General features: G+C 41.1%; 2 protein-coding genes across 4 annotated transcripts; both read right to left on the reverse strand.

Annotated features, from left to right (window-relative positions):
• Positions 1 to 250: 250 nt before the first annotated feature.
• LOC137791523 (probable polypeptide N-acetylgalactosaminyltransferase 8) lies at positions 251 to 4,813 on the reverse strand. The gene is made up of 11 exons (XM_068586527.1): positions 4,603 to 4,813; positions 3,858 to 4,095; positions 3,000 to 3,166; positions 2,321 to 2,504; positions 2,039 to 2,236; positions 1,757 to 1,871; positions 1,431 to 1,616; positions 1,201 to 1,338; positions 718 to 813; positions 477 to 644; positions 251 to 385 (listed from the first exon to the last, which is right to left on the reverse strand). Exons 1-11 carry the CDS (start codon positions 4,811 to 4,813, stop codon positions 251 to 253), a joined length of 1,836 nt encoding a protein of 611 aa, XP_068442628.1.
• Positions 4,814 to 7,368: 2,555 nt separating this feature from the next.
• Positions 7,369 to 10,250, reverse strand: rad51ap1 (RAD51 associated protein 1). Of its 3 annotated transcripts, none has more exons than XM_068586806.1 (9): positions 9,921 to 10,250; positions 9,778 to 9,820; positions 9,235 to 9,370; positions 8,926 to 9,032; positions 8,755 to 8,841; positions 8,491 to 8,625; positions 8,229 to 8,411; positions 8,001 to 8,141; positions 7,369 to 7,901 (listed from the first exon to the last, which is right to left on the reverse strand). In XM_068586806.1, exons 3-9 carry the CDS (start codon positions 9,285 to 9,287, stop codon positions 7,777 to 7,779), a joined length of 831 nt encoding a protein of 276 aa, XP_068442907.1. In that variant the 5' UTR covers positions 9,288 to 9,370; positions 9,778 to 9,820; positions 9,921 to 10,250; the 3' UTR covers positions 7,369 to 7,776. The 3 variants fall into 3 exon arrangements, with proteins under 3 accessions (XP_068442907.1, XP_068442906.1, XP_068442909.1); XM_068586805.1 differs by having other exon boundaries at positions 9,778 to 9,824; XM_068586808.1 differs by lacking the exon at positions 9,778 to 9,820.
• Positions 10,251 to 14,947: the final 4,697 nt, after the last annotated feature.

Here is a 14,947-nt window from a genome sequence, read left to right on the forward strand (position 1 = left end):
AAATACTTCATGAGAACTTCCGTATATTTGTAAACGAAACCCTGACACTTCTTTTGGTCCGACGTAGGAAAGGAGGTACCTTAAAGCTTAACTGTTCTTAAAACAACCCCAAAGAAAGTCCACATACATGTTTGTATTCGAAAACCTGGCACAGTTTGACTCGTGGGATCCATGTCGTCTGGTGCAGAATGTAAACTCATCCCAGATCGATCTCCAAGAGGCAGTTTTGTGCATCAACGGTTTCATGCTTTCACTGGTATGTCATGAGATGTTGGATCTTCCAGCTCTGACCGGTGCACCGCTGAACACCAAGTTTGTAATAGCCGCCATCGCCCTTCATCAACTCCAGGCATCTCTTCGTTTCTCTGTTCTGGATGGGTCCATCCTGGAGGGGGAAATAACAAAAAAAACATGTATTTTTCTCCAAACAGACCAACCTCTTTGGTGTAGACTTACATTAAAACTGCAGTAGTGACCTGTTTAAAATCCCACAGCATGTGGAGTTTCTTCTGCTTGACTACTTTGCACTCGTAGAGCCCCGGTAAGTCTCCAGCGCCGGTGTCCACCAGGCAGCGGTTGCTGTTGTACTTGTGAGACTTGATTCCACCAACGTAGAGTTGTCCGTTGGTGCGGTAATAACAGCGCTACCAAAAGAACAATGATTATTATAATTATAAATAAACAGTCTGTGTGCATGCAGTGACTCTCTGGACATACCTGAGGTGCGTAGTGGTGGCACCCGTAGATAATGGGCGTGTTCCCGGGCATCGGGCCTTGATCAATGCAGACATCTGGCTTCAGACTATTGATCAGCTGGCAACAGAAGAGGGACACTTTAAAGCAGACATTAGAAGAAGCAGATGCAAACAATTAACTAGTTGTGTAGCTTCAGAGGCTGCAGCCGTGAATGCACTTTGATGGAAACAGTCCTGTTTTTCATTAAGAAATCTCTTTAAGAAGAAAAGCAGCCAAGAGTTCGTGCAGACTGTCTGACAAGGAAAGACGACTAAAGGTATGCCGATGTGCTTTATAAAATCAAAAAGGTTTGAACCCATACATGGCCATGTTAAGAGTCTTCAACAACAATCAATTATAGTGAGATATGTCTCAAATGTGCTCAAGTAAACCTAAACAAAGCCAACAAAAGGATGACCCGCAGATACTTTAAATGCCGTCACATCTGATATGGTTTCTACTCACCACTCCATAGCCCAACAGGTCATTCAGAGGGTCCAGCATGGGGTAAACATTATCCAGATACCACTTAAAGGGCTTGCAATTCAGCCGCTCTCTCAGCTTTTTCCTCTCCGACACATCCCCAATGTCTATCCCGTGGTTCTGTGGAAAGGGGCGGCCATTTTGTTTGAGTAAGAGAAAAGTGTTTCTGAAGCCCAATTGCATGCGATGACTAAGTTGGTGTCGCGCCTCACCTGGGGGGGAAGGTTCCAAGCGATGTTGACGTTCGGTTTATAGTCGTCCATCCAAACCTCGGCCACCCTCAGTGCATTGCGCCTCATCATTTCACTCAAGTCCGGGAGGTAAGGCTTTATGGCCCGCTCGATGTGGGCGATTTTAGAGCAAGGTATGACCTCTATGCTTCCTCCACACAGCCACACCTGCCAAAAAAAAAAAAAGTAAAATGTCTGAAACACCCATCTTGACAATCGGGCGAGGTTGATACGGTTCTTTAAGATGATGTTTTTCAGATTAATTATAGCGTTTAAAGTGACTTTAAAAAACACCCTGTGACTCTCACCCGGATGCCGAGCTCCACGTTCTCCCCGCCGTATATTTTCATTCCCCCGTCGAGGCTTCCGATCTCTCCAAAGAACTTGCGATCAGCTACAAGAATCCCCATGATGGACGGGCTTCTGAGGAGTTAGACACAGAACCTGAGGCGCTTCATCCATCGTCAATGCATTTACAATACAAGAGTCAATAGTGCGGGTAACAGCTCAAAGACTGAGATTAGTGATATCTTCTTCCACCAGGTGGAAGATGTTGATGTTAAAGAGTGATTATGTTTAAAAGAACATACTTTCCAGGCTGCGAGTTGTCCTTTAGAGCGTACCACTCGGGCCTGAAGGACTCGTACATGCACCACAAAGCCCAGTCGAAGGCATCTGCCGCGGGCATGTAGGGAATCAGGGTCAAGTCATCGAACTTGACGTTGTCGAACACCGGCGTCAAGATCACGGTGCGGTCCTCTTTAATCCGAGTCAACAGCGGCTCCGCCCTGGACACAACGATCACGGTCAGACGTCGTAGTGGCAGAGCGAAGCAAACGCAACCAAGCCGTGACAACACCTAAAATACTAACCATTGAATGTGGACTTCTATGTGAGCATCCAAGATGGCCACGACGTCTCCCACGGCGGCCCTCCATCCAGACAGTCTGGCCTGGGTGAGGCCGAGCTGCTCCGAGTGCCTGACTTTCTTCACCAGGCCCGGACGCTCCTCGTGGATGAAGTCGATGTATTCATCCAGTTTCTCCTTCAAATCCTCTGCAGAGAGTAAAGAGACCAAGGTGTAGAGTCCATCTAATGGGCTGCACATATAGAGCTGTATATTTTACATTCTTATCTAAGTGAACTGGTATACAAGCTGTCATTGTTATTTCCTGCATTGGGTGACTCGTCATGCAGCAGCTGCTTGATGGCATGAGCACCCCTCCCTTATCTGTCGTTAAGTAATAAATGCACCAATGTGGACTGGTCATAAATTTAAAAAAAACAGGATGGATCCATCTGTAGGTCATGTGACCTCGCCAACTGAAGCGGGATGTTTCAATACGTCTCCATCCTTGTTCACTCCCTCTATAAACTCAGTATGGCGCCATAAAACTGGGCCGCCTCTTGAGTAAATAAATCATTTCATAAATAAGTTCCATTTATTGATATGTCACATTCCCGCCGATTGACGCCTATACACATGGCAAGTATTTAAAGTCAGCGGGCAAGGAGCCCATATGCCCCTCTTACGAGTACACGCCGCCGTACCATTGCTGCTGTGGTCGTCCACCAGTATGATTTCCTTCAGCAGCCGAGACGGCGTTTTGTCGATGATGCTCCGGACGGCCCGTTTGATGATGGAAAGAGCTTCGTCCAGGTAAATTAAAATGACGCTGATGGAAGGCAGATCCTCGGGGTACTTTTTGTCAGCACACCTGTGAAAGGAGAACAAGTAGTTTTTGTTTGAATAAGACTCTGACCTTTTTTTTTTTAATACATTTTCAAATGTTAATTGATTTGTTTGACTACGTTCAAAAGCTTTTGTTAGTTAGGGCTGCAAGTAACTAATCTGTCAAACAATTCATTGAATCGTCATTTGGTTCATAAAGTGTCAGAAATAGGGAAAACATTTTTATTTTAAGTTGAAATTTTCTAATTGCTGGTTTTGTCTGACCTGCTATTTAGTTTACTGTCATGAAAGAAAGAAAACCAGCACTCGTTCACATTTTAAAAGTTTCTAAAAAAAAGGGTAGTTTTGCCGTTTTTTGCTTAAAAACAGATCATTTAACCAACCTTTGATCATTTAAAATACCCAGACTGAAAAGACAAGTCTGCCTCATTTATTCAGCCTCAAAATGTTAAAATGCACTTAACTGCATTAATATTTCTTTAGATAGTAAAATATGAACATGTTTTCTTGACAATAAAACACGTATGTATTGTGTCACAAATATAGATTGTAGTTTTGTGGAATTCATATTGCTCAGAAAACTTTTAGCAAATTCATTTGGGCCTTTGAGGACATTTTTTTAAAAGTATGACACAATGCCAAAGGCAGAGCATCTCACTGCGAGGGCACCTCTGGGTGCCACAGGTGTGGTCCGGTTCCAGGTAGGTTGCAGTCACCTGAGCGGCCTGGTGTCGGGGATCTCTCTGTTGAGGGGCAGCCGGTCGCTGAGGAAGGCGTTGTACCCGTAACTCTGAAACAAGGCCTCGGCCTCCTTCTGCTCCTCCTCCGACAGCTCGTCGCCCCATTTCTTGAACAGATACGAGTTCGGGTACATCTTCCTCACCACCTTCTTCTCCAGCTTCCCCTCCACGATGTTGGGTTTCTCTTTCCTTTCCAGTTTATTCATCAGGTTGACTGTTGATAAAAGAGCATTTATTTTATTATCGTTGTTTTTTTTTCCTTGCTTCGTGATGGCAGATGTACAACAGGCACCTCTCCCTGGGACATGCATAAAAGGGCGAGTCTTATCTCATCAGTCACTTCTTTGCACTGGTGTGGTTTAACACGAGCAGCCATAATTACCTGTTTAAACAACGTTAACTTTATTGACATGTTCTTCAAACAGCTTGTTCATCCATTCAAGTTGACCGAAGAATTGATTTGGTGATTTGCAAAAAAAAGTCAGTTTGAAAAGTTAATTAGTGGATAAATGAATTAACCAAAATGTACATTTGCACATACTTTGATATGAGCAAGTTAAAATAAAGAAATAAATCTGATTTAATCCAGACATCTACAGCTTCATACTTGTAAATCACCACATCAATGCACAACATTTTAAACTAATCAAGTTTATTTAGATGTATTTGTATTTTAAATTAAAGAAACAGAGACAGAACCGGCTGTTGTGCCGAGACTCACGCAGCCGGTTGATGTTGGTTTCCATCTTGTCCATCCTGGTGAGCATTCCTTTCCCCCTGATGGAGTCATTGTGGTGGGCTTTCTGGAGCCTCTCTGAGTGGGTATGAACCTCCTGCTTGATGGAGCCGAGGTACAACACAGCAGCGGCCGTGACAAAGGCCAGGAGCGATCCTTTCACCCAGCCAGATCTCATCCTGGTGCTTCTCTGCATGGCACAGGTTTTGTTCCACCCTGCATTGAAAAAAAAAAAAAAAAAACAAGGAAGAGAGTCGTACCCTGCCTTTACTTGTAGGTGCTCACGCTTTCTCCCCACCTTCAACACACAAGACCATCACACTCTTACTCAAATAAAGTCAAGCACAATGAACCACCGTCACCGCGCTGATCTGATACCACCACAGATCTGTTAGAAGTGTAGTTTCGAGTCTGGTTGTCACTCTTCATTGCGATCCACCAGGTGTAAATAATCAGCTGTTGTTAACTGGGAAGGAGAGAAAACCAGCAGCGCTAACTCTGCAGGGAACAGGAGCAGGACAGGTGGGCAAAGAAGGTTGTTTTTTTAGGTTTGATAATGCTGAGAATGAGATTTTTATTGTCAAAAAAAAAAGAAAAGTAATACAGGATTCATCCAATCCAACATCGGGTTCTTCTTTTATCCTATCAAGAAAAACAACAACAAACAAATTGAGAAAAAGGCTGAATATTTAGTAATTACATTTATTTCATTGCAAACATTTGGCCCATCTGACATGCACTTTCACGTAAAGGTAGAACAACCCTTCAGTTACAAGATTATATCTACTTTTACACACATTCAAATACTATTTATGTGAAAATAAATTGTACACAGAATAGCAGGAGATAAAATAAACACAGAAGTGAAGCTTTATCCAAGTAAAACTGTCTGTTAAATGCTCTGTGAATGTTTATCTTAGTTTACCAAATCAAATTGTGTTGTAATCTTATCTAACAAAGTATTTTTCTATTTCAAAAAGAGAAGCAAAAACAACATTAAATTCATGTTCTGTGTTATTTAGACGGCTCGTTGAGCACGAGTCTTATTCTGGCTTGTCAGATGGCAGCACCCAGTTTCTTTTAAAAGATTATTATCTTCTTATAAATCATATAATCAGCAGATGAAAATTAGCCACCAGCTCCCTCTTGCTCCCGCACAGTTTTACAGTTGTTTAGTGTGCATTGTCCCTGCAAAAATATACAAATCTGTAACATAATGCAGGTAACATAATGCAGGTTTGGTACAGTCTTATTGGCAATCACGATCGACAAACAGGCGAATGTTGATCTTTTATTGTCCCAAAATGACTCACGGCACAGTGCTGTACCGCGCCCTGGTCCACTTATTAATAATTGTTTGCTTTTTTTTTGTTAGCTTGATATGACTTATCAGCAATCTGTCTACAAACAGTCGAATGTTGATCTTTCATGATAACAATCATGAACTATTGTTATCTTTACACATGGGTCCTATTATAAATAGCTCTTTTTTGCAGTCATTCACACATATAATTAAACTCTGCCATCATGATCAAAATGATGTTTTGTTGATGTCAAGGTGGATTAAAACCTTTTTTTTTAATTATTCTTATATCTCAGGTATTATAATTAAATAATACTTTCATTTTAAAAGTGTTAAGGCTGTTGCACGTCATATAGTAACATATTAATGGCTTCCATGTAGCAGATGTTGAACCACAAACAGGTCACGGCATCCTTGTACTCGGCACCGCAGCAGAAACACATGAGGCCCCCCCGCAAGGTGGGGGCCTCATGTGTTTCCTCCCATCAGATGCTGTGTGTTTGTTCTGGAAGAGACCTTCAACATTAAATGTTTTGTTGTTTGCTAACTTCTCGCCACATATCAGCAGACCGGTCAGCAGCATCGGTGGCAGTGACAGGAAATTAATACATCCACGCAGAATGAAAGGCTCTACTTTTCTCCGTGACTGTTTTATGTCTCTGTTGATAGTTTAGCGATGGCGGGGCTCTGTGAATTATGAGTAGCCACCTGCAGCGGAAGAGGCTTGACAGCGACATGACAGGATGTGATGCACATTTTAGTTAAAGAAATATTTAAACATTCATTTTTATTTCAGTAGCCCAATATCACTTCAAACTCCAAGATAAGAGTAGTGACCTTCGAAAGATTTTTCACTGGAAAAAAATTAAATTACAATAAAATAAAAACGTTTTTTTATTTTTTTGCCACTCGAGGCCCCCCGCGGTGCGGGGGCTGTGGGAGTTGCGGGGGTAATCTTTACGAGGCCGCTTGTACTGACTCTTCAACAACCATCCCTGTAGCTGTACAATGTAATATTTAGATTAAATAATACAGGAAGCACTTCAGTGTCCAGAATAACAATCAAACAACCGATAACAATACAGGATATTGGATGAATTGATTGTAATCTAAGCTCACAATATTTCCTCATATAGTGAAATAACGACTTCAGGGCTTGTTTTATCAAACTGAGCAGAGTAAAGTACAACTTAAAGTCCTTTAACTTTACTGCTTCTGCTCTTAAATTGAAGAAAGTCTGAAAAAACTGCAATCATATTTTTATCACTTTGTTTTTCTACAGACAAATAAGTAAGTCTACTATGAAGAACAATGAGTGTGAGATCGATGTTAGCAAACACAAAGACATATTTTTTTTAATACAGCAAAACTGCCAATACCATCTCATCCGCAGATCACGGTTATCTTAAAAATAGATTGAATATCACCTGGAGACAATACTCAAAATGAAACTTGTTTTAAATTTTATTTCATATATATGTACACAATATACAGACTTTGCACACAATGTGGAAAAAGGGGTGATGATGATGAGACTTTAAATTAAAAAAAAAAAGACCCACATTGGAATCAAAGAAATCTACGGACACAGTGACAACTGTTATGAGGATTGACATTAAGAAGTAAAGGCAGCAGCCACCAGCTCAACGGCCCGTTAACAATGTTTAGTGAAATAATAGCGCAACGGTGCAAGTGGCCTGTGTTCCCAATGCTGAGAGCATCATGGGAAAACACTTCCATGGAGTTGCTTTGTATGCACAGCTGAGGGAATACAACTGAATATTTACAAACATCTTTCTTTTCTTTTTTTTTTTTTTTTTTGGAATAAAGCTAAAAAGACAACACAAACTGACAGGTCAGTGACTCGAAACGCCGGGATGGAGAGGTTTGACTCGAACGAGACGGGACAGCCCGAGGCGCAGACCTTGACCTGGAGACTTTACTGCTGGACTGGATGAAGAGGGACTTCTCCCGACTTGAGCTAAGGGAGAGAAGGAAAAAAAAGAAGAAACATTAACTTTTTTTTAATTACCTGTAACAGTTAACGTCTCTGAAGGTTATTATGACTGCGGGTGTTCACCTGGTGGGTTCCACTTGGGCGTTCGGCCCCCCGTTGGGCTCAGACATAACGCAGGCGGTGATGTAGAAACTGTGGGCGATGAAGCCGGTCTTTTGGGTGCAAGTTTGGGTGTTGGAGGACTTCTCACCGGTGTGGAAGTTGCTGAGACAAATGACGAAATGAAATTACAATATATTTCTTTTGTCCCTCTCTAACTCCATCCATTTTTGATGAACTTTAAGAACCTACCCGCTGTCTGTGATTTAGACTTTGATGGTTTTAATGGTTGTTTTTCCTCTTTAGAGGCAGGAGGCGGTTTGGTCTTCTCGTTCTTGGTAACTCTCTCCTTTTTCGTTTTGCTGACTTTCTTCTCCGTGAATTCTTCATCTTCACTCTCAGCTGGTTCACTGAAATCGTCATCGCTTTCTGAATCTAGAAAAATGTCGTTGTTATTTTACCGAGTGATTAAAGAAGAACCAGATATTTAGGGAGGGGTTGACAGAACGGCAACCTGGTGTCAGTTTAGGCTCGTAGTCTTCATCTTCATCCGTCGGCCTCGTCTTCGGCTCCTCGGTGGCTCTGGTGGGAGCTTTTCTTTGTCTGGAAAGGGAAGTTGACTCTTTTTCTGATGTGATTTCATCCAGGCCTGAAGAAAACAACGCAATTAACAGCTGCAGAAAATCTTCATACCATTTTTACTCTTATCAAACCAGATTTAAGACAAATTAAATGTGAAATAATAGATATACAGTGAGCAAAAATAAAGGCAATTTACCCAAAACTGTCAAATCCACACTGCAGTTGGACAGGCGCGGAGACGTTGGATCCGTGTTTTCCTTCACCAGTACAGGCATCTGGACATCTAGAGAAACGTCACTTTCATTAAAGTTTACAACTCTTAAAAAATAGGAGGAAAAAAAAGGATGTTTTCAAAGCTACATCATACCTTTACGGGTTGAAGACTGGTCTTTTATCCCAGCTCCATTATTGAGCGAGGAAAGTGTAATGGCTGCTTCTAGATCTCTTTCGTACACTCTCTCATCTAATGGTCTTCTGTGAAAAAACAAGTTTCAAGCCACAATCATATTAGGTATTTTGTCCATTATTGGCGGCACCGTTTTTTTGTTGCATGACCAATCTTGATCGGAACTTAATTGTCTGAAATACCGGCAGACAATCAACCAACTCTGATTACTTATTCTCTGTCCTTTCACACGGTCCATACTACGTCATATTATCTCGTCCCCTATTGTACCTGCTCTTCTGGCTCGTTGCGGGTTGTGAGTTGGACTCCTGGTGGGTGGACATGCTCGATGATTTCTTGTGCTCCCGTTTCACATCTTCCCGGGGCCTTTTGCTGGGCGGAGCCTTCACGCAGACAAAATCATCGTCTGTCACAACAAGGAGACACAACATGGAGATATGTTGGTGGTGGTGTGAGAAGACCGAGTCTCTTGATACCATTTGTGTACACCCTGTACAACATGGTATAGTATAGGATGTCTTAAAATCCATCCATCCATCCATTATCTTAACCGCTTATCCTCATTAGGGTCGCGGGGCGCTGGAGCCGATCCCAGCTGTCAAGGGGCGAAGGCAGGCTACACCCTGGACAAGTCGCCAGTTCATCACAGGTCAAATGTCAAAGTATATTATGTAATACATACACATACATAGAAATATATACATATTTACATTAAAAAATACCAATATAAATATATATATATACATATATAAGATACCTATGTATGATAATACTGCTGTATAAGTAGCATTGATAGAGGCAATACTTTCTCACCATCGTCAAAGTCTTTTGCTTCAGTGTAATTCACAACCTTTGTCTTTCTGTGTCAACAATAAACAACATGTTAGCATTCAACAGACATTTACCACAACAGGTAAAACACAACAATAATATAGGTTTAAAAGTAGTATACAAACCTTGGTGGTCGGTCCATTGCTTGGTACTTTGAAGAGTTTTTATTAGGTTAACATTAACCACATCAACGTAAGGCTGGCTGTTATGTTAATTAACCAGCGTTAAACAGTATAAACTAATCACAAGCTAATGTTTGTTACCTGGAGAAGCTAACCGAGCTTTAATAGTTTCAAATGGAAACTTGTACCGATGATTTGCCGAGTGGTGTGTCTACTACAATACAGCTAACAGCTAACTATAATGTTACACTGTGATATCCGTATTAACTAATGTTAGTTTTGTTCTGTTGTTTTCCTGCTACACAACAGTCAGCAGGAGCGCGTTCAACCAGCCCGCCTGAACCGAGCGGAAACGAGCGGAAGTGACGTTTTGCTAACGAGGTTCACGCACACGTCTTTTGCATATACCGGCAGCAGATTCGTTTAACAATCCAAAACTCCGATCTATTTGTGGCACTTCAAAAAATAATATAAGACTGAAGAAGTTACTTGTAGATGGATATGGAGACAAAAATGTAACAACCTTGAAAATATTTTTTTTATATAACTGTTTTATAATTTTCTGCAAAAACAAAATGTGTCGAATCCGCTTCTGTTAAATACCTTTAAGTTATTACGCGCTAGGTGAGGGGACTGGACTAAACTTAAGAACTGTGCTCAGTCTGGTCAGTAATTTGTGTTTTTGGACATTAGATACGTTTTTATGGATGTATAAATATATGTAGGTATATTGGGTCTAAGTAATTATCGTATATTAATATTGTCATGAATGTTGTTATGCTGTTTATCTGTAAATAGCTAAGCGCTAGCTTAAAGTATATGAAATAGAGATCTGTTTGTGGATCCCATACAGATACTTGACGTTGAGATTATTATAATGACACTGATTGACAATGGTTGTGTACTGATAAATTAAAGCAACTCAACTGCTTGATTTAAATACAATATGATAATATCTTATCAAATGTTATATTTTCACTACATACAATTTTTGTTTTGTGAAATGTTTATTTCCGTGTGCCTGCACTTTGTAATAACTGTTTTTCACAAGTGCAATAACTGTATTATTATTATTTATTTACTTAATACTTCAATATACTTGGAATGACGATAATGAAAAATGTCCATCACAATTGTTTATATTGTACAAAGAACCATTCAAAACCCAAATATATATTGTTGTATTTCAGTGGAACCGACAAATATAGACATTTTTAAAGAAAATTCACTTTTACTTGATTATGAAATTGTCAGGATATCTTACCACAGATATATTTGAACTGGTACATATGTTGGCTGATAATTAACAACACATTTCAGCCATTAAAGGGCAGATATACTGCATGTTTGAGGTATTTTACATTCAGTGTCTTCATTACACAGTCTGTCCAGCAGAGGGCACAGTTTATTCTCTATCAACTGATTTATCATTATTAAACCTTATCAAATATCAACATCTACCTCAGGAATCCATTATTGGTGAAGCTCTCCTTAACATTCAAAGTGAGCTTTAATTGCACATATCAAACTTAAATCTGCTTTTTTTCCAGTAAATGAATGACGAGGACAACATATGCTACCTGCCACCTGGTGTCTCTGTTCTTCCTGTTCTTCTGAGTAAATATTTTTACCGGTTAAAAAAAAAGGGACATTTTGAGACTTGCATGCCAAAGAGAGTCTAAAGTAGTTACTCATCCCACAGCCGCAGCACCAAGCTGCCAAAGTTAAGTTAAGTTTGCAGAAGTGAACGAGTAGGTGTGTGGGGGCACGGACTGAAAAAACAAACATCACTTACTTAAAAATATATTTTTTAAAGGAAATAATTCATATTCATTAATCAAACTGCAGTATAAACTAGTATGTTAATGATATGTCTCTTCAATATGTACACAGAATTACTCTTAACCAGATTGAATGTCACATTTTACCCATCGTCTTATCATGCATGTGGTAAAAGTACCAAACTTGTAAAATACACACAAAATACAACATTTTTGTTTCTCCATCTGCAGGCTATGGATGTGTTATTATGTCGGCCGATGACTGAGCTTAGCCAGCAACCCAGCAGATGGCAGTAGGAGGCTGATGCTTCAGGATCTCAGCTCACAGAGGTACAGACTCCGACCCGCTGATTGACATGAACATGACATGTCTACAGCCACCCGGTCGCCCACTCTCAGGGCGGAAGCAATCCCGGCTCCCCTCTGAAGTGCCGTAAAAAGAGTAATCGCTCCGCTTTTACTGCCCGTCTAAGAGAGCGGTGGCCGTCCCTGAAGGGTTGTCATTTTCCAGTTTGTGAGTGGGTGGCTGTCGGCTGTGGTTTGTCACACAGTGGACCTGGACCGAGAGACGTTCGGTGATGGTCCGTGTCTGTCGGGCCCAGACAAGGGAGGAAGACATGCAGCCGTGGGGCCAAAAGGCCCTGTGGTCACACATTCCTAAACTCCTCCAGCGCTGCCCACAGCCATGACCAAAATATCAGATCCAGTCATGCAAACGCTGCGGTCACAATATCACGCTTCCATTCACACATATAGATGTTTATGTTGTGCTCCAGACAATGTTGTCGTCGTAAAAAAACACCTGAGAGATCATAAACTGAAGGTACACACGGGATGACAATCTCATGTATCTGGCGCTACTCCATGTCTCTTTTTAACTTTAACGGGGAATTATTTGGATTTATGTCGCTGGAGATACAATTGCACCGCCTCCTCTCTTATTGTGTGTGTTCCCAAACAAAGGCACGTGGACAACCGAATGTATAACATGCTATATATGTTTCACTAAACTAAAAGTAGTAACACCGTCCCAGTTTATGACTCTGGTAAAAGATGTGTACTGAAAATTGTCCTGAGTTAAAAATATGCTGGCATGCGATGTTAAATGTTCAAAATAAGGGAAGTGGTTATTGTACATTTAGTTCTTATACATGTGTACTCTGAAATGACCATAGTAGGAAAACAATGAGCTACTTTTGTTTCTGTTGGGACTGACATTTTTGCAATATTTTATTACTAAGCATAATTTTCCTTTTTTTTAATTTTTTTTTTTTCTTCATTTTCTTTTCTTTTTTGACCAATTTTATTCTTTTCATGGTCGCAAATTCAAAATGAAGGACATTTTTCAAGAGTGAGAAAGCTGTAAATCATCATATATTAAGCAACAAAACACACATCTTCAACCTCAACTTGTTTCTACAGCCGATGTCGATGGACCGGAACGAAACGCTGCACACAACAGATCTGACGCAAATGCTTTAATTAATGTTTTCTGCCACTTCAGTTGATTTTACATGTTTTATATGAATTATCTGTAATGTGGGAAACACTTTGTAATCACTGGACTTTGAAAGAAGTGATATAAACAGGGGTTATTATTATTATTATTATTATTATGTATGCGATGTACAATACACAACTGCAATGAATGGATTATATATCACAAAGACAATAACCAACGTCATATCCAGTATACAATAAATGTTGAATTGACAATTAATAAGAGTGTAAAGTATTTGCTTTATGTCATACAGTACATACATAATACATATTAAGTTAGTCTTTCTATAACTGACTGACCTGCCACATATTTAATCAGTATTGTTCCATCAAACTATGTCATTGTGTGCACCTGTTGTGTTTCCAAACCCAGAACTGTGATGTGTATCCGTGGCACCAGCCGGCAGTATTACCGGACTATTTTGGAATCGGACATCCAGCTGGATTTACCGGCCTATTTGGCAGTCGTGAGGTCATCAGTGGTCTTAATTTGAGCTTGTTAGTTGGAAGTGGTCAGGAGGCAGTTTTCCCCCTCAACCACTGATGTGAATGCCATCATTATGTAGCGTGCAGCGTCTCAGAGTGGTAGTTTGTGTGGGGCTCTCTCTCTCTCTCTCCGTCCAGCGCCGCTGTCCTTGTATGGTCGTTCCGCAGGTGGAGACGGCAGTGTTGTTATTTACATTCCACGCGGAGCGGAGAAAAAAATAGACTCTTTAGCAGCGAGACGTTTCAGTCAAGATGCGACAGATTGCCGTGTTTCGCACGAATAAGACGCATTAAAAATAAAAACAACTCCAAAAAGAGGTGATTGGTTCCATTCTTCTCCTCATAAACTGTTATTACGCCGCATATTTTTAGCCCTCGGGGACGACGAAAAGCTCCGTCAAGAAGGAAATTAATTTGTGTTTTCCGTACCAGTTATTTCCAAGCCTCGAACTAAATGTGACTTGATTGAAGTCCCTGAGTTTCTTCGGATATCCGGCGGCGTTGGAGCGTCGGTGTGAAGTTGTTATTGTAACCTAGAAATGGCCCCCGCCGCCTCATGTCTTCAGGCATGGACCGGTGGCGACCGCAGCACGGCCGCAGCGGCCGCGGCTTCGGCCAGCGAACCAGAGTGGGCAGACAGATCTGTCCATCAGTGGCTTCCGGAGTTTGTTTTTCCACGACCGTGTCTTCTCAAGTGCATGCTTTCGCTGACTTTTGGGAGTACACACGTGGCGGCCACGAAGCTAATTGCAAGGGGAGATGAGAGACCGGAGAGGAACAATCGCAGAGAGATTTTTGTGTGGGCTTGTGGCCGCACAGACGCGGCAGTACGAACTGGGACTCACGTTAGGAGTCTTGACTTCAGCTCGAGAGCTTGTTTAACATTCTGCAGGTGGCAGTCGTGGGGAGTCTGTCACGTCTGAAGGTATTTAGAGTATGAAAGAGCAGAGGTTCACAACCTTTTTGACTCGTGACCTCTTAAAGTGAAGCAGTCCACTCGTGACCCCCGTCAGGTTTATGGCCTCGTGCTGCTGTGTTTGTGTCATTAGGGACGAGTAGTAGAGATGGAGAAGATTTCCATGTTAACGGCATTGGATTGACACACTGACAATAGATCATAGTATCCATGAAATGTAGGTTTAATAATATTAAATGGTGTTTTTTTGGCATTTTTATATTATTAATTGTCCATTCAGACCTATTAGAGCTTTATACTTTTCATTGCTGTAAAGGGGAACACCAATCATTTTACACATCAAGGTA

This window comes from Clinocottus analis, unplaced genomic scaffold (genome assembly GCF_023055335.1).
Source record: "Clinocottus analis isolate CAN_PGR_092001 unplaced genomic scaffold, fCliAna1.0.p SCAF_20, whole genome shotgun sequence".
Taxonomy (NCBI): Eukaryota; Metazoa; Chordata; class Actinopteri; order Perciformes; family Cottidae; genus Clinocottus; species Clinocottus analis.

Coding starts and splice junctions, on each gene's coding strand:
- rad51ap1 (XM_068586805.1), bottom strand. Junction 9,033..9,234: donor GCAACGAGCCAGAAGAGCAG/GTACAATAGGGG, acceptor GTTTTTTCACAG/AAGACCATTAGATGAGAGAG. Junction 8,626..8,754: donor TGTGGATTTGACAGTTTTGG/GTAAATTGCCTT, acceptor TGTTTTCTTCAG/GCCTGGATGAAATCACATCA.
- LOC137791523 (XM_068586527.1), bottom strand. CDS start 4,813: ATGCAGAGAAGCACCAGGATGAGATCTGGCTGGGTGAAAGGATCGCTC. Junction 2,237..2,320: donor ATAGAAGTCCACATTCAATG/GTTAGTATTTTA, acceptor CGTTGTGTCCAG/GGCGGAGCCGCTGTTGACTC. Junction 1,617..1,756: donor ACGTGGAGCTCGGCATCCGG/GTGAGAGTCACA, acceptor TTTTTTTGGCAG/GTGTGGCTGTGTGGAGGAAG.